This window comes from Abramis brama, assembly GCF_963993115.1.
Source record: "Abramis brama genome assembly, chromosome: 2".
NCBI classification, from domain to species: domain Eukaryota; kingdom Metazoa; phylum Chordata; class Actinopteri; order Cypriniformes; family Leuciscidae; genus Abramis; species Abramis brama.
The window spans coordinates 40,025,172-40,052,200 of record NC_139964.1 but is presented as its reverse complement, the minus strand read 5'-3'; the positions used below and the strand labels follow the sequence as shown (position 1 = coordinate 40,052,200).

General features: G+C 37.2%; 1 protein-coding gene across 2 annotated transcripts in view; it reads right to left on the bottom strand.

Annotated features, from left to right (window-relative positions):
• Positions 1-27,029, bottom strand: part of pibf1 (progesterone immunomodulatory binding factor 1) — a 52,787-nt gene that overhangs the window by 24,661 nt on the left and 1,097 nt on the right. For both annotated transcript variants that reach the window (XM_084098999.1, XM_084099000.1), the window contains 11 exons: positions 22,717-22,915; positions 22,454-22,573; positions 17,356-17,489; positions 16,530-16,638; positions 15,929-16,110; positions 15,492-15,617; positions 13,601-13,699; positions 8,191-8,356; positions 6,685-6,835; positions 4,013-4,103; positions 3,796-3,898 (listed from right to left, as the gene is read on the bottom strand). In XM_084098999.1, the coding sequence (XP_083955125.1) occupies positions 3,796-3,898; positions 4,013-4,103; positions 6,685-6,835; positions 8,191-8,356; positions 13,601-13,699; positions 15,492-15,617; positions 15,929-16,110; positions 16,530-16,638; positions 17,356-17,489; positions 22,454-22,573; positions 22,717-22,915 (1,480 nt within the window). The remainder of the gene's footprint in view (positions 1-3,795; positions 3,899-4,012; positions 4,104-6,684; positions 6,836-8,190; positions 8,357-13,600; positions 13,700-15,491; positions 15,618-15,928; positions 16,111-16,529; positions 16,639-17,355; positions 17,490-22,453; positions 22,574-22,716; positions 22,916-27,029) is intronic.

The following is a 27,029-nucleotide window of genomic DNA, read 5'->3' as shown; positions in this document are numbered from 1 at the left end:
AAATTCCCTGACTTTTCCCTGACTTTCACTGACTAAAAAGATGAATTTCCATGACCTATAATGAACGGCAAAACAGGCTGCTGTTTTGCGGAGCACCAAGCTGTTTTGTTTTGTAGAAAGCCTTTCTTTAAAGGGAATTTCGTTTTGTATAAATTGTATCTTAATTTTAATAAATTTTTCATCAACCAATTGCCTGTATTTAATAAATGAGAAGCAAATATATAGCAGACAATATAATCATGGAGGCGCGCGGTCACTTGCATTGCACGTGAACTGGAGCACATCTCATCATAAATTAACCGAAACTCGGTGTATGCCTCACATACATGAGAAATACATCTGAAGATAGCTTGGAATGTCTTTAAACGAAACAATTCAAAACGAAAAGAAATAGGCTACTCTCTGATTATGTAATCCATGATGTGGGACCTGATATTCATTTATGTGATATTCATGCTTTTTTCTTACAGTAAAGCACAGTCCACAAACAACCTCCCTATAATAGGACAAATCTCTGGAGGCATGCTCCAAGCACACTCTCATCTCATCCCTTTTCCCACATTTGTAGTAATGACACTATAACCAAACCGGAAATTGTAACGCGTGCGCACGCAAAACTTTCTCTATTGCGTGCGCACGTGAAAGTCCGTATTATTTTTTTGCAAAGGTCCCCTCAGGGGCTCCGTAGAAAGATGTGTGAAACAGCGCGATAAAAAAACGGTATAGAAAAATTACATTTTGATAAATGGAAACTAAAATTTAAAGCAACAAACTAAATTCCCTGATATTCCATGACTTGGACAAAAAATATATCAAATTCCCTGACTTTCAATGTCTGGAATAGACCATTTAAAATTCCATGACATTCCAGAAATTCCATGACCCGTGGGAACCCTGACTAGTGTTATGAGCTAATCTGTTTTTAAAGATAAAACTCTATACATTCGATTTTCATGAAAACGCATCGCAGGGAACGATCGACTCGGTAACCATGTGTTAATTACCCCTAGGTTCATTTTTCACTGGATTTGTCCTTTAATTAATATTACTCGGTAATTATTTGAGTAAGTACAATGTAACTACGTCACAATAAAATAAAGCGTAACCAAAGCATTACATTTATGAAAAATTTCAGTAAGGTCCCATCATACCACAGAAACTGTGCTTGTTAATATTACAAATGACTTACTTCTTGCTTCTGACCAAGGCTTGATTTCAACACTAGTTTTACTTGATCTTAGTGCTGTGATCAACACTATTGATCATGACATACTCATAGATCAATTACAAAATCATACTGGTATTCAGTGACAGGCATTAAAGTGTTTTAGATCGCACCTGTTTATTTAAACAGGCAATTATTAAAACTAACGTCAGTAAATTATGGAGTGCCGCATGGGTCTGTTTTAGGCTCTCTTTTCAATGTACATGCCCTTGGTAATATTATTAAAAAACATGGAATTAGTTTCCACTGTTATACTAATGATACTCAGTTATTCATTTTATCATGACCAGATAAAATCTCAAAATTCTCCAAGTTGACAGTGTGTGTTAAAGATATGAAATATTGGATGACCAGTAGTTTTCTTCTATTAAATTCGGATAAGACTGAGGTATTACTTATTGGACCAAAAACGACAGTGTGTATTTAACTAATCTTATTTCGCCCTAGAATCCATCATGCTCTTTAAAGGGCTAGTTCACCCAAAAATTAAAATTTTGTCATTATGTACTCACCCTCATGTTGTTCCAAACAATGTGTTTCTTTCTTGTGTTTAACATAAAAGAAGATGTTTAAAAAAAAAAAAAATTGGTAACCAGAGAGTTGACAGTAGCCATTGACTTCCATAGTATTTTTAACGGATATCGTCAACTGTTAGATTACCAACATTCTTTAAAATATCTTCTTTTGTGAAACTCATACAGGTTTGGAACAACTTGAGGGTGAGTAAGTGATGACAAAATTTGACTTTGCCTATACCTTTAAGGTCACAAAACTCTGGACTTTTGGTAGTACTTAGGATATTTAAAGGGTTAGTTCACCCAAAAATGAAAATTCTGTCAGTAATTACTCACCCTCATGTTGTTCCAACCGCGTAAGACCTTCGTTCATCTTCGGAACACAAATTAAGATATTTTTGATGAAATCTGAGTGCTGGATCACTCCTCCATAGGCTGCTAGGTGACCGAAACTTGCTGACCCAGAAAAGTTATTAAAGAGATCGTTAATATAGTCCAAGTGACTACAGTGGCTCAATCTTAAGTATATCAAGCGACGAGAATACTTTTTGTGCGCAAAAACAAACAAAAATAACGACTTTATTCCACTATTCATTTCCTTCTCTCTGGGCCTCTAGTTGGTTCACGTAGTGTTTTTGCGCTGCGCGTCTTTGTTACACGTCACCACGTAGGCTCACAATTGGCCGACGCTGGTCATGTGTGTGATGCGTGATGACGTGTAACACAGACGCGCTGCGCAAAAACACTACGAGGCCCAGAGAGAAGGAAATGAATAGTGGAATAAAGTCGTTATTTTTGTTTGTTTTTGCGCACAAAAAGTATTCTCGTCGCTTGATATACTTAAGATTAAGCCACTGTAGTCACTTGGACTATATTAACGATCTCTTTAATAACTTTTCTAGGCCAGCAAGTTTCGGTCACCTAGAAGCCTATGGAGAAGTGATCCAGCTCTCAGATTTCATCAAAAATATCTTAATTTATGTTCCGAAGATGAACGAAGGTCTTACGCAGTTGGAACAACATGAGGGTGAGTAATTACTGACAGAATTTTCATTTTTGGGTGAACTAACCCTTTAAGCCCAGAGAGTCAGACTTGTGACCCGAAGGTTGCGGGTTTCGAGTCTCAGTACCGTCAGGAAATGTAGGTAGCGCTCTCTTCAACTCTCATTACTGAGGCGCCCTTGAGAGAGGTACCAGCAAAAAAAAGAAAAAAGGCTGCCCATTGCTCCGAGTGCATTTTTGTGTGTGTTCAATACTCACTGCTGTGTGTGTGCACTTGGATGGGTGAAGTGCAGAGCACAAATTTAGAGTATGGGACACCACAATTGGCTACACATCACTAAAGCTAAAGGTAGCCTTTCTGATAATGATTGGGGCTCAGACACACTCTCCCAGTTTAAATCTAGATTAAAGAGATCTCTTTAGCCGAGCAATCACATGTGTGTGTTATGAATAGAAACTATGCTAATTTTTTTCTACCTTGGTATGCCCATCTTGAGGTAACTAGAGATTACCACAGCTCCGGTTTGGATCCAGCCTCTTACAAGGACTTCAGATGAAGTCAACTCTGAATCAACATTTTCCCAACAAATTTTCCCAATATTGTAATCATTATGATCACAACTTGTAATACTTGCTTTATCAAGCTCATTGTTTTTGCCTATAATTCATTCACGTGCATCTATCTCTCTCGCACTACTTTATCTCTGTGTCTGATTCAAAGTGGGCAGAAGGAGCTGTAACTGACAAAAATAACTCATTTTTACCCTTGCGGTCAAATATTGCACTGCAAACATCAGTAACCACTTTCTAATGGCAAATGACCATGGTATAAGCGGGATAATCCATGGCTAGTTGTGCATTAAAATATTTGAATGCACTCAGTTTCGCGTCGGGTGGTTCTTTGCCTCTACGCTGTACATTAAAACGGTTTAAATATTTATATATATTATATATACACACAAAAATGCTTTTTACTGCCAAATTTTTTACTCCCGTGGTACTGTATGTGTACATGTGTCTATGCATTCTTGTCAAAAGAGTGAAATGCAGCACCTCTTCAGAGATCTGGCTGCTGTGCGCCGTATGTCTTTCCAGGTCTCTCCTAAGCAGCGTATTCTGTTTCTCCAGCTGCAGAACCCTACGTGCCAAGTGAACACTACACACACACATTCAGAAACCTATGATTAGAGTCACGCAGACATAAAAACAGTCAGTAAACACAAAGATGAGCTTCTGGTTTTCAAAGACGAGTGACCTCCTCAGACTTCACCTTTGCTTCAGTCTTCTCTTAGCAGTTGTTGGAATGTTTGCACCATAACCATATGAAAACAGCACCCTCTCTGCCTCATCTTCATTTTCAACTACAAAAAAAAGAGGAAAAAAGTATGTTTAAGAGCAAGTATGTCTAGACCACCCAACTAGCATCATTGCCAGAAGGGAGAGCACTAATAGGACTATAAACAGTTTTCTATCTTTTCTTACAATGCATACTGTGTTGGAAAGTTTATGTAGACATGAAAAATGGTGAAGCAGTGTTTAAAGAGATAAAGATGAGAATGATGTATAGAGACTCAAGAGCAAGTTTATATAACCAATTGAACAAGAACATAAAAGGTCAATAACAAACAAGAATATCCAAAAATCTTGTACCAAGGTCCTATAAATGTACTCTCTGTAATCAATATTGGTTTCTTTTGATTTTGAAAAACTTTTACACCACTTTAATTTTATTTAATTTTTTTAACGAACGACTTTAAAAATGTCACGTGCTGTAACCATCAGGCAAAAAAAGTAATTTTTCAGGGTAAAAAGTTGTGTGTATTTATACATAAAAAAGCTAAAATTATATGATATTTTAAGAGACTTATTGACCTTAAGAATAACCATCAGAAAAGGTTCTGTCTATATCGTTTCTTGCTTTTTCTGCATGTTGGTTGAACCACAAGTAAAACATGTTTTATAATTTTAACAAAATTGCTTCACTACATTTAAAACAAAATATATAATAATAACAATAATAATAATAATAATAATAAGTAAAAAAAGTTGGCAATGTGTGTGCGATTCAGTGATTCAGAAGTTAAGATGAAAATGAACACAGAATGAACAAAAACACATTTCTAATCGAAGAGGAAGAAATATTAGTACAATGCTTTCCCAGATAATAAGGGAATCGCAGTGACACAACATTACACACTCTTATAATGTTGTACCAGGCAGGAATCAACCCCACAATCTTTAGATCACATGATTGTTGCTTATTGCAGTGCACCATTTGGAAGACAAGCTTCAGTAGTTCAGTTGACAATTAACTCAAAATGAAGATTTTCTATATAAATGCATCACATATTAGATTTATTAAGTTCAGATTAGATCATTCTCAGAAAGACACAATGTCTTGAAGAGAATCAACTTTTGCACCATTTCAGGCCACAGTACCTCTTGCGGTCTGAGCATGTTCCACACAGGATTTGAACCCACAACCTGAAAGGTTCGGTGCTTGTTGCTTATATAGGTGCGCACGTTCAACAGGCTGCTGAAGAGAGTTTCCAAAGCAAGAATGAGTTCACAGAAGCGTTACTTAGCATTTTAAACGATTAGCATACAAAGCTAACTGAACTGCTAATGTAGCTCATGGTTAACCTGATAGCTGAAGAGCCACATTAGAAAGTATAGTAACTGGTTAGCATGTTAACCAATTAGCATGCTAAGCTAAGTAAAATAAGACAACAAACACGGGCATGTCAAATTATGAGAGGTATTTCTCAGGAACGGTAGAGAATATCAAAAATTCGTTAAAAAAGCAAATATCAAAAGTTCATTAAAATCATAAATTGCTTCAAAAAGGCGGATAGATAAGTTTAACTTGACAACAGAATCACAGTGATAAGTAACTGCATCAACTTGCAATATCATCTGGCATTCCTTGCACTAGGCATTCTTTTTTAAGTTTGATCTATGCAGACGATGTTAAAAACCTGTTTTTAACTTGGAGTTAAAAACCTGGCTAGGCCAGCCTTTCACATCACCTCAGCTCAGTGTCAGCATATATTCACTGACGTTTAGAAGAGGGTTCTTTAAGGACAAGGCCCTAAGGCCATTTTTTCAAACCATCATCAGGTGTGATGAAGTATGGCATGTTGAACATGCAAAACCAATGGAAAAAAAGACATGCAGCATGTTTTCATTTTTTTTTTAAACTATTACTGCATTGTTTACATGCGTTTTTTGCAGCAGAACTGTTTCAGGAGTAGTCGTAAAACAGAATCTTCGCCAGCACTAATTTAACCACAGCTCTGATTTCTTTAAATCAACATGCCCATATATGCAGAAATAAGAACCTCATGTCAGGCCCCTTGAAATTAAAATGCAAGTTTTTTTATCTTTTAGTATGAATATGTTAGCCTTAAGGTTATGGATAAGCTGGTGTGTTCCAAAACAACGACAAAATTCACATTTAGGAGATATAAGCATTCAAAACTTACAGTCTCTCACTTCTGCTAAAATGGATCACAGATTTGTATTGCATCACCGCGGACTTTAGCTTCTCATCACATCTTCTGTCCAATCAAATGCTCTCTAGAATCTAATGCGTCCTGCCCCCTATATGTTATAAATACCACCTGGCCAAAGCGATCGTTGACACGTCACAGAGCAATATGGGTTGGAGATGTGTGTTCGGTTGCTCAAACGCTCGAGTTTTATTCCATTTTTCAACTGTACGTTGTTTAAGAATGAAATGGCTAGAATTTATTCACACCTCTACTATTGAATCCAACATATCATCAGCGCTCGTATTCGCTTCCATGGTGCTGTCAAGGGCCTTTAAGAAAAATTTGGCCTCAAAGACCATTTCATTTTAGTGTGCAACCTTGCTGATGTTCTGGTCTTTTCTTATCTTTGATCTTCAGTATCAATGACTGAATCAGTCTACTTTCTTACTCTCTGCCGCCTGCATGGTAACATCGTCCAGCTCCTTTTCCAATCGCTCGTATGTCTCCAGTCGTGCTTGCCTTTCAGAATTCTGGGCTTGCAGTTCTGTGATGCGTTTGTCTGATGATGTCTGAAGCCCGTAAAACTCTTTTGTTAGAACCTGCATAAACAGATCAAGAGAAGGACAAAGATATAACGACAGAACTTGAGTAACAAGGGTGGTGTCATATCATGTTCAAATAGGCTTTATGATGCTGACAAATATGTGCAATCCTTATTTTATGAGGTTGATATGGGGTTCAACCCTTGTCTGGTCTCTGAATGAGTTGAGAGTCAGTGTGGCGCTCATTACAAGAATTATATATTCCATATATGACATTGGAACAATCAAATCATAGGTAATAATTAAAGAATACTGTAATATTTATGAAGTGATCACCCAAAAAATACAATTCTATTATCATTTACCCTCATGTCATTCTAAATACTTTCTTCTCTCCGTAGAACACAGAGGGAGAAATCTTGAAGAACGGACTGGCCTTTGAATTGGGATCCACGACGCTGAGCATCAAAATGCAGCGTTAAAAAGAAGTCCATATGATTTGTTAATGGCTTTCACAATATTCAAATTTTATACTATTTTATATAAAATTAAAAATAAATCAGAAGATCGGGATCAGAGAAATAAAACACTAAAAAGCACAAATAAAACAGAAAAAAAACAACAATTGTTTTCAATGTTACAAGTTAACTCAGGCATTTTAAAATGTATATAGCTCTCTAGTCAGAGCCAATGGCCTCGTAGGCCTCCCTTCGACATGTATGGTTGCACATCAGGCGACCCTAGTTCGCGTCCCGGCTCCTTTCCCGATCCAAAAATACAAAGGAATATCTCTTTCATTTTCATTTTAAATGTAATATATTCATGTTGAAATTGAATGACCAAAGATTATTTTTAAAGAATTGTTTTTTAAAGAATAACTATGAGTAAGATAACAAAAAAAGTAATCTTTATGTGGAAAAAAATTGCAAAATATTAACATTTTAACCACATTTTTTATGTTAAAAAATATTTAGACAATTAAATGTCTAATATTGACTGAAGCTGATTAATAGATGTATAGCTTAAGAAGAGTTGGGAAAATTTGACATCAGTCATTTATGGTACATTTATGATTCTTTCATGCAGCTTTTCATTCATCATTTTGGAGCTTGACAGCCCAGATCCCATTTACTTCACTATATAGTAAAGAGTGGTCAATAAATTCTCTTTTTGTGTTCCTTGGAAAAATGAAAGTCATGCAGGTTAGAAATGACATGACGGTGTTGTAGAAGATGACAGGAATGTTCAAATATTCCTTTAAGGAATTGACAGCTTGAACTACTAAGCAATTGACAGGTTTTAACTTGCAGTGATGCTAAAAGAAATCACTTTGTTGAGGTTTCATGTGCATGGCATCTTTGCCATACAGATTTAACAAAAATGAAACATTTATTTATTTTATAGAGCCTTGCCTCCAGTTTTTTCTGGTGTTTCTCACACTCAATTTGACAAAGGCTGAGGTTCCTGGCGGTCTCCTCTTGGACCATCTGGGAACGCTCCAACTCAAACTTTTTCAGCTTCACCTGGTTAAGCAGTTCTGCCACCCTGCTGTCTGAACCCAGCTGCAGCTGCCTGAACCTGGACACAGGCACAAACAGAGGATATAAGTGCATTCTACACGCTGACCATCAGTGAAAACAGATACAGAAATGATTCTGCAAAATTATCCCATGCAAAGTCATTTTGAAAACAATAGGACACATATAATTTAAAAATAAAAATGTTCAGTAAGATTTTAGAATGAAGTCTCTTATGCTCACCAATGCAGCATTCATTTGATAAAAAATAAATAAACTAAAAACAGTAATGTTGTGAAATATTATTGCAATTTATAAGGACTACTCTCTATTTTAATGTTTTAAAATTTAATTTATTCCTGTGATGGTAAAGCTGAATTTTCAGCATTACTCCAGTCTTCAGTGTCACATGATCCTTCAGAAATCATTCTAATATGCTGATTTGCTGCTCAAAAAACATTTCTTATTATTATCAGTGTTAAAAGCAGTAGTGCTCCATATTTATGTGAAAACGCAATGCATTCTCTTCAGGATTCTTTGATTAATAGAAATGTTTTTTTTTTTTTAAGTATTTAATTCAAATAGTCTTTACTGTCGCTCAAATTGTGATTTAAACACAATGGGAGGAAAAAAAACATGATGGTTATAATGTCTGCTGTAGCTCACCTTAGGCTAAGCTAAGCAATTGCTAAATTAAAGGTGATGCAAAGCTTAGATGCGATAGCCTCTGACATGCTAAGTGTATTTCCTAGGGCAAAAAGTTACTGAAAGAGAAGAAACACCAAATCTCAACATGCCCAAACAGATTAAGTATCTGTTTGCATCCTCCAACATTAACAGCCAGGTCTTTGAGTGATTAAACCATTTTTATTGAATGTCAGAGAGCTCCAGGGGGTTTTGGTTGAAACCATAACCACACCTATGAAGGGGCCAAACTGGCAGGTCAAGATTTTTCTTTTGTTTGTGCGTTGCCTCTAACATTCAGACAAATGCAGGCAGTTTGATAAAGAACACAAAGGAAATAATATCATCATGATGACCAACACCTATAGAGAAATAATTGTGACTAATTTTGCGTAATTGGACCACTCCTTTCATACATTAGGGAGTAAGGCTGGATATTGTTAAGCTATTTATTGGCTTAAAGTATATTAGAGTTGTTTATTTACGTAAATTCAGGGGAAAAAAAGGAAGGGTGAGGAGGCTGTCGGAACACTATGTTGTAAGGAGTGGTTGTTTTATTCAAATATTTTATGATTAGTTTATGTGCAAATGCATTCGACACAACTGAAAAAAAAAAATTTAATTATTTTTCTCAGCATGACACAATGCAATGCAACACTCATTTCTATTCTCCCTCCCCCACCTTAAAATTGTCAGCCCAAAATAGAGTCACTGGACAACATGTTCACGGACTGTAGACTTGACCTCTCAAGAGCAGGGTAAAGGAGCATGTGTCGTTTTTGCCCTCAATCGAGCTTCTCTGTGAATGCGAGCAATCCGTTCCCCGGGGCTGAAAAACGTGGGGTATGCCCAACAACTGTGTGCAGAGTATCTGCTGGTATGCAAGGCATGTGCCTGGAGCTCAGTGACACCGTAAGCTTCTCACATGGGCAAATAAGGGCTGACCACTCAGGAGAGGGGCAACAACCTGCACTTCTAGACACCCTTATCAAACACCTCGTTTAAAGTCGTCATGAAAACACAATTGACCCTATTTACTTCGTTAGATCACATTACTAGTCTTGCGGTGAACAATTAATCCGTGCAAGTTAATACACAGAAAAAAATGTGTTTGTCGTGGTAATCTTTAATCAAAATTGAATGGCGTTCCTTCTCTGATGACGTCAGTTTGACGGCTTGAGTAGAATATCTATAACCACTCCCCTCTAACCGTCAGTCTCCTATGAGCGAGGGATGGAGAGGAGGTGTGCTAAAATAAAAACTTGCCCTCTATTCTAGGGCTGCATGATTAATCGCAATTAACCTGAAAATCACGCTTAACCGAGTTGTATTATTGCGATTATGAAATCGCAAAGGCTGCGATTATTTTTAAAGCGCAGCTTGTCAGTGACGTACGGCTGTGATCTGTAATAAATGCTGCTCCATCTGAAAGCACTGCGAGTTTGAGTCGCTTATAACGTACATTTGAAAAAGCAACACGCGTCAAACATCTTTCCAAACATGAGAAGCATTTATGAACCTCTTGTCCAACAAAAGACAACATTTAATAAATCAATCAAAGCATTTTAATATTCTCTTTATTCAGCTACAGTGATGCTATGATGCCCATAGGGATTTCCTGGAATGACATGTGTTGTCTTACTTCTGTGGCGGGGCATATTTGGCGTGTCTGCGTGAGAGCGCCCTCTGGCTTTCAGATGGAGCAGCATTTACTACCGATCAGCCGCGCTGCACTGACAAGCTGCGCAGAAAATAATCACGTGTGGTTTCATTTCGATTAATCGTGCAGCGCTACTCTATTCAATATTCCATTTCACTTGGAAATACGTCACGACACTGAAGTAACGTCGGTTGCAACTTCCGGTTCACAGGGACTTAAAAAAAAAAAAAAAGGATGCACACTAAAATGTAGAGATAACATAATAACAAAAAAAATACAGATAACAGCGAAAGAGGGGAAAAAATAGTTAGTGGCAAAAAAAAAGAGAAAGAATCATTTAAATAATCGCAAGATATTTTGTCATTTTGACAAACTGTGCCCCACCAAGACCATTTTCAAATATTTTTGTGAATTTTAATTTGTGTAATGCAAGCATTAAATTGCATTATATGAATGTTGTTTGTTTGTCTGTGATTTAACACTATTACATCTTTATGACTATTTTCATGGTGAAAACACAGGTAAAAATATAATAAATAATATCAAACCCCACTTAACCAGTTTTCAGAAAAAAAAGAAAAAAAAATTCTACATCATATATTCTGAGGATTCTGTGTAATTTCTCTTTAGTATTTTATTTTAGTCAAGTCATGATTTTTTTGGTTTGAAAGAAATTATTGCATTTATATAGAAATTTGTCAATAGTGATTTATTTACACAAAAAAGACATTTACATTGTTACAAAAAACATTCTATTTCAAATAAATGCCGTTCTTTTGAACTTTCTATTCATCAAATAATCCTGATTTCTTCTTTTTGTTTCCACAAAAATATTAAGCAGCACAACCATTTTCAACAGCAATAACACTAACAACTGTTTCTCGAGCACCAAATCATCACATTCGAATGATTTCTGAAGGATCATGTGACCCTGAAGACTGGAGTAATGATGTTGAAAATTCAGCTTTGACATCACAGGAATAAATTACATTTTAAAATATATTAAAATAGAAAGTAGTCTTTTTAAATTGTAATAATATTATTTCACAATATTACTATTTTGACTGTATTCTGATCAAATAAATGGAGCTGTGGTGAGCATAAAATACTTCTTTCAAAAACCTGAAAAGAATCTTACTGACCCCAAACTTTTTCCATTAGTGTATGCCTACACTAGCTCTACATTTCAAGTCATTTTCCAACCCTTTCAATGTTTTGGCTGCAGACATGCACCAGCAGAGTGTACCAAGATGGAAATACCCATCTTTTCTAGCCAGTTTAGCATGTTTTCTCACTCATGACATTTACCAATGCTGTTAAAACCAAAGCTCACATGTTAAATTAGCCAGTCAGAGAGGTTTCACTGAGCTGTGGCGACTCGCTGCTTATTTTCTTCTACTTGTCTAACTATAATTCTAGTCTTGTCTTAACTAGCCACATGTTCTTGTTTTAGATCATCTATTTTCACAGTCATCTACCACAGCCCAGTGTCCAGACTCTGATACTGCTTTCCTTCAAGTGCAGGCCCTGATCACCAGAGTGTAGAAACACGGATTCAACTGCGTTTCATCACAATGGAAAGCTTAACAAAGGCATGTTCAGCACCTCTGCCACACTGGCTCTACAACCGTGGGAACATGACTGTACAAGAAATTCCTCCTCAAGAACACAGGCTCCAAAAATAATTACATCTATCATAACCAGGAGCAAAACAATCCGCATATTTTAAAATCTTGGCTTTGATTGTTTACTTGTCGTCAGACAGGCAGTGAAGAACACTTTTATTTTTTCTGGAGGCAGTAACAGAGGTTAAATACGTCTCCCTGCAACTTTAGAAGTCATATACAGTACTTATTACTTATCAGTATATGATCCTCACACACACTAACAGACAAACATGACTACACCCACTTTTACTTACAGTGACAAAAAAATGGGCATGTCTTTCATCACTTCAAGATTACTTGATTTGGCCTTGGAGGAATCCAGTCAAGCTTGAAATGTTTGACACCAAGAAAAAACAAATAACATAAAAAAAGTCCCAAAGAAATGTCCTTTTCACAGATTTACAAAGTGCATGCAAAGGCTAGAGCAGTGTTAAAGCCACCACCCATCACTGTTGTGTGCTTATTAATGTAAAGTTAAGTTTTTTAAAGTGACCCGGTAATATTATTTAAGTATTTTTGGGGTTTTACAATGCAGTTCAAAGGTTTGGGCTGCCATCTCACCAAGGCTGCATTTATTTAATCAAACATACAGTAAAAACAGAAATTTTAGTTTTCAGTTATAGTTAACATGTTATAATGTATTTTAAAATGTTCCTGTGATGCAAAGCTGAATTTTCAGCATCATTACTCCAGTCTTCAGTATCACATGATCATTCAGAAATCATTATAATATGCTGATTTGAAGCTCAAGAAACATTTCTTATTATTATCAACGTTGAAAATGGTTTTGCTGCTTAATATTTTTGTGGAAAGTTCAAAAGAACAGCATTTGTTAGGTATAGAAATGTTTGTAATATCAGAAATATCTTTTCAGTCATGTTTTATCAATTTAATACAATTTCTTAAAAAAAAAATATATATATCTTACTGACCCTAAACTTTTGCATGGTAGTTTACTTTGACATCATATTGGGACATATCAAGTATTAATATAGCGGAAATGGTTGTCAATGCCTAGGCCTAATTTTGAATAACGTTTGAAATCCTGATTTCAAAATGACCAGAAGGCTACCGCATCATTGCATCTGGTGTCACTAATTTACGAAAACTCATTCACTCATTCATCGATTCACACCTATTCGGCCATCATGCTTCTTTCCACTGAATTATGAGTTGGCAAGAATTTCTGTACATGCATTTGCTCAATCGTTTTTCAAACGCTCAATAAGTGTCAGAAAGAAAATTATGAAACTACAGACTGTCATGCACATGTGAGAGGTTTGTAAGAACTTACTGGTCTAAAAGTTGATCATATTTGGCTTGGGAATCTCTTTCTGCATTCAATGCTCGGTCTTTCTCAATGACAGCATTATCTCGGGTTTCACGAAGGTTTCTGAAAGATTAACAAACACATTTCCTGAAACAATACTGTACATTATGCAGCACAGGATTAAGTTAAGTGTGCTTTACAGCCTTGCCATTTGAAACAATATAAATCACGAACTTTCATTACCTGCATTATTACATTTAATACAATACAGTGTTTCCAGTGCCACTTTTTTCTGTATAATTTCTGTATAAAAGAGAGGTCAGATTGCAGTGATACATCACAGATAAGTCTGACTACACCATCATTTTGATGCTGAGAAGTAGCATAAAGCAGAAATTATAGTCCCACAATAGTGGGGAAACAATAGCTACGTTTACATGGAACTCTTTTATTTCAATCGGAATGAATTCATTCCATACTAACATTGTCCTAAATTCCTTCTTTTCTTTGTTTTGAAGAGCAGACTTAATATGTATCTGTAAACTGGAGAAACTGGAAGAACTGGTGGAGGAGCGACCACTCCTCGAGAAGACAAAGGACCTTTCTGGAAATTAACATTTGAACTATCTCTTGTGAAACTAGCACCTTTCGCTTAAGCAATCCTAATCTACATTTATTCCCCTCTTCCCACATCCCTCCTCCCTCGTGCTGAGATCACCAAAATTCACCCAAGAATCTATATGGTTTAATGTGAATATTTATCATCATGTTTGGTATCACTTGAAATGTCTCAGTGCGACTGGTACAATCTCATTCCCAAAGAAGTAAAACAAAAGGTAATAAGGTCTTTAAGAGTTTAGAGATAACTGTCACACAAAGGAGGGTGTGTCTCTAGACAAATGGTCTCCTACTCCCAAAAGGTGTTAACTCTGAATGTAAATTCCCATTGTTAGCAGAAGTTTCCATGTGAAAGAAGTTTCTGTCTATATAATGAAATGCAACGAGAAGATCAGCGCGATTCTGTACCTCAGATCAGCCTGTAAATGCTGAGAGTTGCCGGGACTCTCAGCATCATGTATTGCCTAATGTCAGATTCGCATCTCTTCTATTTATTCCAGAGCATTTGATGTTTTGTCTTGATTATCTTTGAACTGATTATGAAATTGGCATGATATATTTACCTGACATAATAAATTGTAACCTTTGATTTTATTCTAACGGACTCTGGCATTATTTTCAGTAAAGAGTAAAAAGAATAGTCAAACATTCGCTCACATTTAATGATGCACAGATATCTTTAAAACCTTTTCATTAATGGGGTCAGATGAAATAATGAGAAAATACATATGAGAAAATGTATTTCATTTAATCAAAAATACTTTGCCATGAGAAAAGACAGTAACATGCAGAGACCTTCCCCGCTGACCGGGGAAAAAGGAAAAATAGGAAAAATATTGAAACTCTTTGGTAATTTTTTTGAGAGAGATGCTAATGGTCCTGTCCGATTCAATGATCTATGCTAAGCTATGCTAAAAGTGGTACCGCCAGAACCGGAGTTCGGCTGAATGGATTCGAAAACGGTAAAACTCAACTGTTTAACTCTGGGGGAGTTGTAAAATGAGCCTATTTCCAAAAAAAGTGGAGTATCCCTTTAAGGACACTGAGCTTTACATGTGAGCCGTAGCTGTGAGAAGACCAAATGTTCACTATAGGCAGCAGTTTCAAAGATTGCATCTCATCCTATGTAACTGATTTTCTTCATTTCTTTAAGTGGATGCAGTTAAAGAAATGAATAAAAATTATTTTATAGAGATTTAAAGTTTTAAAATTCCCTCACATTTCCAGATATTCCATGGTAAACAAGGATAGAAAGAATAGGATTTGTCCAATCTGAGACATGAAGGCTTGCTCTCACCTGTTCTCTCTCTCATACATCTCTTTAGATGCCCTCTGCAGGCTCTCGATCTCATGACTGGTCTTCATTCGAATGCGCTCCAGTTCATCACGCAGTTTGTTTTCATACTCTGTCTTATAGTGATCTCTGGTGGAGGGATGCAAACAGTACAACTGTTACATTATAATGGCATAATGACAATACATTATAAAGAAATGAGAAGAATGGATCTTGGATTTCTGCTGTAAATCCAAGTATATTAAGATTCTCGAAAGGTAACGTAATACCGGACACCAGATCGGACCTGGCCCATTTCTTCATATTACGCAACCATATTACTACAGACCAATTCTATATTGTTCATAAAACTGAACTGAATAAACTGAAAAAATTTAGTTAGGAGCGGGAAAAAAGTAAGTAGGAAGCACCATCTGTTGTACATTATTTATCACACATACCTAGAAGCAACATATTTTTCATAGGCATCTTCCCTGGCCTTCTTTGTGTCCTCAAGCTGGGTCTGCAGTCTGTCCAGACGGTCTTCTTGATGAGCACAGCGCACATTAAGCTCCATGTTCTGCTTATTTAGATATTCCTTGTCCTTCTGCATCAATGTTACAGACTGCTGCAGAGTGGCTACCTGCAGATGAAAAAAAAGGTGGTGAGAAAGAGGAAACGTAAGCAAGAGAAGAAGAACCTTTATGATAAACAGATTTATAGGTTGAGATTATAGACGTCAGCTGATAAGTTGCCCGCTTTGCTAGTTTGCAGAAGTGTGCTGGTTACAAAATGTGTAAACTTGTTAATGGATAATGCACATTTGTTGTTTTAAAATACTTTGTATTCAATACCATATATAAAGGTATTATACCTTCCTCTTTATATATAATTTACCCAAAAAGAAGAAAAACTGAAAACAAACTGAAAATTGTTTATTATCCATTAACAAGACTGTCAGTGTCAGATGTCTATAATTTAAACAATCAGCTAATTAATTAATTGACCTAACTGACATGCCGATCTGTTAGTAATCGTATGTGTGTGTTCATCCCACATTACCTCTTTATGTAGCTCATTCCTCTCTTTTGTCATGGCAGTGTGTGTGAGGTCCAGAATTTCTAACTTCTTCCTCAACTCTCTCACCTCAGTTTCATTCCCATCTCTCTCTCTGTGGACCAAAATACGCAGAAACAACCACCATATTTAAAGGACTGAATTTTAACAATTCATACATAAAGAAACCTTTATACTAGTCAGTCGACTATAATGTTGCCCATAATGTTGACTCCCAAAGAAAAACATTTTCAACTAAAATCTCTTTGTTTTTTTTGTTAAAAAAAAAGCAAAGATTGCAGCTAAAGCTGGACATTTAAAGGAAGTAAACTACCATTTGAGATTCAATTCAATTCAATTCAAATTTATTTGTATAGCGCTTTTCACAATACATATTGTTTCAAAGCAGCTTTACAGAAAGTGCATTTCAGAAATGTACATAGAAAAATACAGTTAGTTAATCATGTATTAATTTAGGGCATAACATATCGCCAGCGTCGAGTCGTCTCTTCACAGGCGTCGAGATCAGTAAGATTTTTTTTTTATGTTTTTGAAAGAAGTCTCTTATGCTCATCACGGCTTCATTGTTTTTAATCGAAAATACAGTAAAAACAAGAATATTGTGAAATATTATTACAATTTAAAATAACTGTTTTCTATTTTAATTTATTTGATGTCAAATTGATGTCAAAGCTGAATTTTCAGCATCATTACTGCATCACATGATCCTTCAGTAATCATTTTAATGTGCTGATTTGTTGCTCAAGATTAGAAACATTTCTTGCTGAGCTGAATGTGGACTTCAAAAGACAACGCAGGACATTCCACTCACCGTTTTATTTTGTCATAGTTCTCTCGTTTGTAGTCTCCTTCCTGAATAACCTGCTTGCTGTCAGCAAGTTCTAGCGTGAGTCTCTGACAGCGGATCTCCAGCTCGGAGCGTGCTCTCCTCTCTTCCTCATAACTCTGGTTAGGATATGACAAAAAGAAGTGATGAATGTCAATAAGAAATAAAAGTAATGCCAATAATTAAAATTACTTCACAGCTGTCTGGAATTGGGGTCATGAATTGAGAAATCATATAAGAGAGGTAGGAGTTGCACAGACTAGTCGACTGCAATGCTCTGCCAAGACGCTTTAAGATTGAATTTGACGTCGACTAGTCGCTGATCATGGCCTACAGAGGGTGCAACAGGATAAGAATGTCCCACTTCTACAATCCGTTTCCAACATTTAAAATGACAAATAATGCATACTCTGAGAGCACTTCACAAGAATATGAAGTGTATGTTTGAATATACCATCTGGATGTTCAAATTGATAGGGTAAATGCACGTTTTAAACAGCTTAATGTCAACTTAAAAAATCTGAAGTCGTTCAATCCCTAATAAGAGGTCATTGAACTATAAAAATATCCTGTAAGTTTCAGAACTAAAAACGTCCTCATTTGTCCAAAAACAGCTTTTATTGAAACCAAGCTCAGAAAACAACTCGTTTCAGATTTTATCACATTATTACTTTATAGTGCGACAAAAGACCGCCTCTGCAGAAGATCAACTTCTAGACAATTGCCTCTTTAGCCTGCCCACCGATTCGCCAGTTCCAGTCAGATCACGTCAGTAAGACACTGTTCATTTGTACGCTTCATTTTACTGGGCATCCGTTTTAATCTAGACGCAGTTCCACGCAGGCTTTTCAGAGAGACTGAAAATAAAAGATGATGCAGTGCCAACTTGGATGAGACAGTAATGTCGCAACACACAAGTGCAGGGCTTAAAAACGGACAAAAAATATATATTAATCAGTGTACTCCAAGAAGAATCAGTATTTTAACATTTCTGTTCATGCATTCCTTCAGTAACATTATTGTTTAGAAAACGGTTTGATTCGAAAAAATACCAGTTGATAAGATTTTTTTTTTTGTAAGAATTTGCCTATACTTTTTATCAGAGCTTGAACTGAACTTTATACTAAGAGCTTGTGACTAAACCTTGTAACTCAAGTGGATCCTCAAACTTTCGGCAAAACCTTACATAGTAGCTCCACCCGCCTCAATCTTGAATGAAGTCCTGCACACATCCTGGAGACTGTCTCTGCTTGTTTGCAGTGCAAAGGTAAATAAAAAACTGGTTAAGTGCAGCATTTTCTTTATTCAAAACACGATGTGCGTGAAGGCTAATGTTTTATGACTTAATTTTACACTTTTGTCAATTTACATTTATAACACAAGCTTTTTGCCAAATATAGTAAACAACGGTAAAAACTGAGCGCCCACATAGCTACAATAACCTTCATAACCTGTAAGTTGATAAAAACTTAATGCGACACACTTACTGCTTCAGATGTGATCATTCTAATGACGGACAGAACACAAATCTCTGACATTCGCTGGTGAAAAACCTCGCAACTCCATTTGAGCTTGATTTTGGAAAAATGTTAATAATATAACAACACACGCAAGTGTCTAACCATACATAAAGCCACAATACTAACTTTGACAACAAGGTGTTTAATCATAAAAATAAAAAAAATGTAAAGAATTTCCTGAATAGTAGCGGTTCTACACTAACCTGCAATTTTCGCTGGTTTCAAAACATACATCCAACAGCTAATGCTAGTACATTGCCTTGCGACCTACATAGGATGATTTGACAACTGAGCGAGGGCATTTCCCTCACGTTGGATGTGTTGGATTTGCCTGTTACAGATCGTTTGATAGTATTTATACCGTAGCGCCGCAGTCAAACTAACTGAACTGAACACACGGCAGTGTGACAAACAATGGTACATTCATTCATAATTCTTTTTACACAAAACACCGTAAATCATCCTTTGTCAATTATGATTGTGGTAACTCCAAGTACTTACTTATTTTAATATGCAAAACTTTAACCAAATCATAGCAGTGGGCGTTTACTTGCAAGTCTTGAATGCATCATGTGTTCGAAAGAGTTCAAAAACAGGATGGAAAATATCTTATTACTTCTAAATTAGGATGTTTTTTATATAAAAATATTGATAACATTGCAAGTGGACCTCAGAGAACACTATAAAATTAACCACAAATGAAGTCCATGACCCCTTTAAGTCGCAATGAAACAGAAGTAGTGACAGATCTTTTCATCCATATTTTAACATCCGAGTGAAACAGATTATGGAAAAAGAAAAAACGTAGGGCAGGCAGGGACTTGGTTCTATTCATCAGTTCTTGATTGGATGTTGAGATGGGTGCTGCGCTCAAAAGCGGAGGCAGATGAACGCAAGCTTGCAGGGGCGAGTTTAAGCGGACTAAACGATTGAAGAAGTCCTGAATATATCACCAGAAAGAAGTCTGCCCTTTTCATCGAATGAAACATATGTAGGGCTGTACTCAACCAAAGAAAATCTTGGTCGACTGAAGTCCTGAAATTTTCGACTAAAAATCGACTAAAATCGACTAAAAATGACGTTAGAAAAAAAAAAGTTAAATTAATTAGATGCGCACTGTGCGCAGTACTTGGTAGCCTTGTTGTCCGCCTAAATGAATTATAAATAAACATAAACAACTAGTAGGCTAATTGCAGTATATTAAATCGTTTTTGACCTAATTATTTTGCACTGAAATGAGTCTGACACTTGAGTCTGTCAGCTCTGACAGCGCTGCATCACGTGCACCTGCACAATATCATAGCTTATGATTTCCTAAAATAGTACTATGTTGTCAACTATCATCACAAGAACTGTTGAGGAATATGCAACATAATTTAGACAATTATTTTTGTCATATGTTATAATAATAAGTTATAACTGTCAGACACTATCATTTCACCGTGAATGTCCTCGCACCGAGCGAGGCTGAACATGAGCTCAGCTTCGCAGCTGAGACACGAATAGACTATTAACTTAAAGCTTTTACTCTTAATAAACACAAAAGGCACGTCCACTTTAATAAAAAAAAGAATATTTATTAAACAAACCAGATCAAGAGCAGAAACGAAATAAAGTGCATAACTGAAAAATAAATAAATAAATCCTAAGCTCAAAACTAACACAACCAACAGCACAGCGCAATTGCGCATTAGGCTCCAAATAAAAAATTAAAAAGTTAGGTTTTCACACTAAAACATTGAAATCATGCAAATTCTGATATGTTCATAGCCTACTCAAAACAGTCAGGGCAAGCTAACGCAGACAAGTGAGCTTACCACTTTTAGATGATAATGTCATTGTCGTCGAGCTGTGGAAAACTTGCTTGCAAACTTTGCATTCAACCTTTTTCCTTTTATCAATTTTAACAAAATGCTGCCACACTGTCGATTTCTTTGTTGTTGACATGTTAGAAGAGGACTGACTATTAAACGCTCTCACAATTAAATAAATAATATTCAGCATCAAACCTTCTATGCTCGACGCTCTCTCTTGGGTTGGGCTAATCCAAAAAAGGTGAAAACAAGGGGGGTGTTTTGAAGATAGACTGTTACAGTGAAACAAGGGTACTCTGAAAACACCCCCATTAGCAGTTAGTGCTTTCCACCTGATGAAATGAGTGCGCCTCAGCGCGGCAAAACTGATGAAATAAACGCGGCAGAAAATCGACCAATCAGAATTTTGGTCGAACCAGAACGTATCGACCAATTAATCGACTAATCGACTAGGACAGTACAGCCCTAAACATATGCATAGATGAATCGCTCACAATAAGATCTATGTAAGGGTTAATGCCCTTTGAGGTGTCCATTGTCAGGTATTAATGGACGACGGCGAGGCGTGAACCGTCTGACGCGCAGCGGAGTCCATTAATACCTGACAATGGACACCTCAAAGGGCATTAACCCGCTTATACCATGGTCACTTGCCAAATAACACATTTTTAAAACATTAGTTTATATTTTAATTAGTTTTACAATCGAAATCTAAAGTTTTTACAAACAATAACTTGGTTTCCCTGGTTACGCCTAACGGTTTATTTAGCAACCGGAGATATTTATAGTCCACTCGATTTATAGTCCGTATAGATACTTTGACTGCCTGTTGCTATGGTTACTCACAGCTCATGTAGCCAGCGCATTTATTTATTAATTTCGAACGGTAAACAGTCAGTTTCACCAGAACTCCTTTACTAGGTGTCCTCTATCACTTTTTAATGGACACCCTGCAGCCAATCAGAATCGAGTATTCACCCAGACCATGGTATAGAGAGCCTAAGTCCCTCCCCTCCGCTTCCGACCTTACTTCGGAAAAAATATGTATGGTAGTCAATGGCGAGAGACAACTTATCTTTTTATTCTGTCTGAACTGTGCCCTGAATTACACATATGATGTCTGTCAATTTAAAAGATAATTATGAAAGTCAAGAAAGTCGCAGTTTGTCATAAAACAGAAGAGTAACATTTAGTTTTATGTGAAAATCGCTCAATGAACTACATCTCTCATCTCGCACTATATGTACGTCACAAGATCCATTGCTCGTATGTGTGCAGTCTGGTACAAAACACTCAGGCATGACGGTGTAACGTTACGATTATAACGTAAGACTATAGAAAAAATGACGTTAGCTTCAGTAAAGTTAGCTTCATTCATTGAGAGAAAAGGTATGACGTCACACGTGCGCCTTTTGGGGTTGTAGTCTCTGTAATTACGTATTTTCAGTCTTATACCTCAACAGTTTTACATCAAACTGCGACTTTCTTGACTTTAAAATGTATCTTTTAAATTGACAAACATCATATGTGTAATTCAGGGCACAATTCAAACGAGATCAAAATATTTGTTGTCTCGCGCCATTGACTACCATACAATATTTTTCCGAAGTAAGGTCCCATGGTGGTCAACCAGAAGGGGAGGGACTTAGGCTCTCTATTAATGCATTTAGAAAATAGATAGATTTAATTTTGACTTTGAAGACCGTAGTAAAAATGGTACCCAAAAAGGGAAAAAAATATTTTCCACACCTCCATTAGTGATCTAACTTGGTTGCGGTGACTGTCCAGATCCTCGCTCAGGTTAGCCTTTTTCACCTGCAGCTCAGTCGCAAGAGCCCTCAGAGGGTTCACGACCTCATAGAACCGAATCTATATGAAGAAACACACACACACACACACTTACAGTATAGCTTTTAAATCTCCTCGCTCCACAAGTTTGTTAGTGGGAGGAACCAACAGCACCAATAAATATATCTGAAAATCTTCATTTCCAACTCCAGTTTATAACTCACCGCCACATATTCAGGGATGGTGAGTTTGTCCTCAGGCAGTTCCTTCAGCTCAATGTACTTCTCCTCAGACAGCTCCAGGTCCCTCAGGCTCCTGCGGAGATCACCGGCTCGATCACACAGCTGATGGTTCGTCTCTTCCAGCTGCTTCTGTCGGAGCATGATGGTGTCCATCTCCTGCTTCCTCAGGGCTTGCTGCTTCCTGCATAAGCAGAAGCCAAACAGGCTTTATGCTGAACCAACGTCACATGAACAAAGAGGAAAACAGGTCTCATTGCATCTGCTTGTCGGAGAAAGTGTTAACGGCAACTGATGGCAAAGAGATGATCAGCTAATCTAGCTAGTTCTTTTATTGTTGCCGTTTTATTTGATTTTAATATCTAAATGTTAGTGAGAAGAAGAAGACTTTTTTTTTATATCAATCTGCATATGGACATCGGTTATGCTCATCTTTTCTTGCTTCTTTGAACGTTTCTTGTGTAAGACAGCTCTATATTTAAGGAAGCACTTACAAAAGACCTGAACTGGAAGCGATGCGACCTGTCTTACAGAATATGGAAGTTTGTAGTGCATAACCCTCATTCGACCCTATAAAGCCAACTGTATCATATTTGATACATTTCTAAGGCCTCTAAATGACTAACCTGATCAAAACTTTGCTGAAAAACCTGCCCTCTGATTGAGAGTTCATTCTTTTTAAGCAAGTAAAAAGGCCTTTTAGTATAATTCTAAAAAAACCACACTGGTACACGTTATTTGCTTTAATGATTTTTAAAAAGAAAACTAAAGAAATGTTTTTATATTGTTATTAATATTTCAAGATGTACATTTACTTGACTGTAGCAACTTAGATTTATGTAATTATCCATACATCATTTTTTTTTTATTGTGTTAAAATGTTGACGATGTGTGATACAACAGGCTTTTGAGGAATGTTTATTTGTACACCTCTCAACTCAAAGAGGTATACAAAACTCTTCATTTATGTTTTGTCTCCAATTGACGGCTGAATTTTACTTTAAACTTTAAACTAAATTCATAGAGGAATATGCGGTATATAAACATTTCATGTTGTGTGTGCTTAACAATAAATAGCCCAACTAGACATGACTAGAAGAAGAGGCTATAATTTATAAGCTAATGAATGAATGAATGAGGCATTTATATAGCGCTTTCATATGTGCTTCTGTACACCCAAGGCGCTTTACAATCATATCAGGGGATCTCTCCTCAACCACCACCAGTGTGCAGCATCCACTTGGATGATGCGACGGCAGCCACAGAAGAACAACGGCGCCAGTGCGCTCACCACACACCAGCTATAGGTGGAGAGAGGAGAGAGAGTGACAGAGCCAATTCAATGGAAGGGGATTATTAGGAGGCCATGATTGGCAAGGGCCATTGGATGGAATTTGGCCAGGACACCGGGGTTACACCCCTACTATTTACGAGAAGTGCCATAGGATTTGTAATGACCACAGAGAGTCAGGACCTCGGTTTAACGTCTCATCCGAAGGACGGTGCTTGTTACAGTATAGTGTCCCCGTCACAGACCACAGGGTGAGCGCCCCCTGCTGGCCTCACTAACACCTCTTCCAGCAGCAACCTGGTTTTATCAAGAGGTCTCTCATTCAAGTACTAACCAGGCTCAACCCTGCTTAGCTTCAGTGGGCAACCGGTCTTGGGCTACAGGGTGATATGGATGCGGGCTTAAATATTTCAGCCTTATCACAAGGCACATTTATCGGCCAATAGATAGATTTCCGATGACGTCACATTTCTCCCGCAACTCCTTACGGCGCCATCTTGTGTGTCAAGTGGGTCAAGCGTTTGTGTTACGGAGCATGATAATATCCTGAATCGGCATTATTCTGAACATAAAAATCATACGATTATTCTCCGTTTGGCTGGAGTTAATATTCAGTGCTGCTCTTGTGAACATTTAGAGGTTTTGTGCTCTGGAGATGTGACACTTTATCTAATCATTTCCAAGATGGGCTAGCTAAATGCGCTAGCTCTCATCGGCTGTCAAATCGCTGTACCCAGGCGGCTACTATCGACACAGCCCTTGAGAGGTGTTGGCTGGGCAGAAGCACACTCTGACGATTGTCCACCTTCATCACTTTCTCTGTGGCCACATCAGCTGGTCGAGCCAGAGGCAGAGGCTAACGTTACACCTGGAGCACATCGCTCCGTGCCTCTGCTCTCCATCTCTCTCCTAAGTTACACTAAATTAGTTCGGAGCGTTGTGTTGTTGTTGTTTTTTTACCCAGATGGTGTTGTCTTGACACTGAGTCTAAATGTACCATATAATAAGGGCTGTGCACATATCAGCCGCCTGGCTACAGCGATGTGAACCGTCAATGCAGGGCTCCAGACTAACATTTCCACGAGTGAGAGAGAGCAAGACAGCGCTTAGTTTGGAGACGGTGAAGTCTTGTTTACATGTTCGCCTGGCTCCGAAGAGAGAAAGAGAGAGTGCGCGCGCGCGACCGGCTCTCTCTCTATCTGCTCGTTCTTTCAGTTAAACATGCACCCAGTTCATCTACATTACTCACCGATCAAATAAGACTTTGGCGTAGGCGATACTGGCATCGGGTATCGGGTCGATACTGCCCTCATATACTCGTACTCGTACTCATAAAAATTCGCCGATACCACGTACATTTTGCGAAACGAAACTGGCCGCCGCGAGTGCTTTGTCGAGGTGAACTGAGTCAAAGACGCACGAGCTGGTCGAGCACATCCCTTAGTTTAAACAGACATTAGTGGAAAGTTTGTTCAGTCGGATGTCAATGGCAACGAAATTAAACGAGGCATGTATAGCTTTAGCTTATTATTGACGTTAACTGACGAGAGAGAGAGACAGAGAGAGAGAGAGAGCGAGAAGCGCACTTCTGTTGAATGCTCTTTGCTGATCGACTCAGCACATGTTATTTGGATGAAAACTAAATCGTATATGTAAGTAAAGTAAAACATGAACTGTTACCTGACTGAAGTATAACGAGTGGTTCCCTACATAATTACAGGACGTGTGCAGGTTAAGAAGTTTCATGAACGCAAACATCCGAAGCGCGCGCCTCACAAACCAGCGTCTCAGCGCGCGAATGCTGAATTAAATTGTCTTTCACGTCTTGCGCTTGTACGGACGAATTCACACACAACTATGTAATAACGCCCGTCTTGGTGAGTATCCTATAGTAAACAAAGTCGGTTATATCTCAAATGAACGTAGCATGTTCAAATGAGCTCTGGTGCGCTCGGTCTTAAAGGGGCAGCAGTTTGATAATCCTGCTTCTGTTTTAATGTTAATCAAACAAAGGACAAAGAAATACTGACTGCTCTTGACTAAATAGGCTACCCTTTTCAACTTTACAAAAATATCCATCTATATATAATTTATACAGTAATGAATATGCTTTTTTCACATTTGATTACTTTATTCAAATGTCTGTACCTGTTAGATCTACCTGAAAAAACTCTAAAAACACTGTTTATTTCATTTGTAGCCTTTCTTTGTTGTATTGTATATATTTATCCTATTTGTAATTCGATTGATTGTTTTTATTTTGTTACTGACTGCTTATTTGTTTTAAATTCACATTAATTAGGCTGCTAGTTTTTGTTGTAGTCTCAAAATTGGATTAAATAATTGATATTTCACTGGTTTTGACAAACATCTGAACCGCTGACCCAGTCCTCAGCACTGAGCCCTGCTGAAGCAGCTCTAAATATGTGCTGTGCTATTAAATGAAAGATAAAATATGATAGAGCAATAGAATGAACAATGACAGTACAGAAGTACAGTACAGAAGCTCATACAATGCATTTTAGCAGGCTTAATTAAGCATGAAAATAACTGAAAGAAATATATATATTTGATGAACAAATTAAGCCAACTAATATGATTTATAATCTTTTGGTTTATCTACTAATACATTTAAAAATTACAAATGCAGTGAAAATTCAGGTATCGGTTACGGTATCGGTATCGGCGAGTACCAAAAATTACAGTATCGGTATCGGACTCGTTCTGCAAAAAGTGGTATCGGGACATCCCTACTTTGGCGGGACAAAAATTCACTTTGGCGGGCGCTAAAACAAGTTCAATGCAGGAGAATTCATGCGTGAATTTAAGTGTAGTGTATGACCATGCACTCGCACAAATGCGACCACTCAATTTCACATCATATCTTGCCTTGCAAACATCGTCTAATGTGTCCCTGTAAATAACCTTAACCTTGTCGCCAGGTTTGGAGGAATTTGTCATCGTTATCTCACACAAAAGAGTCAAAAATACTTTATATTAACTGGCT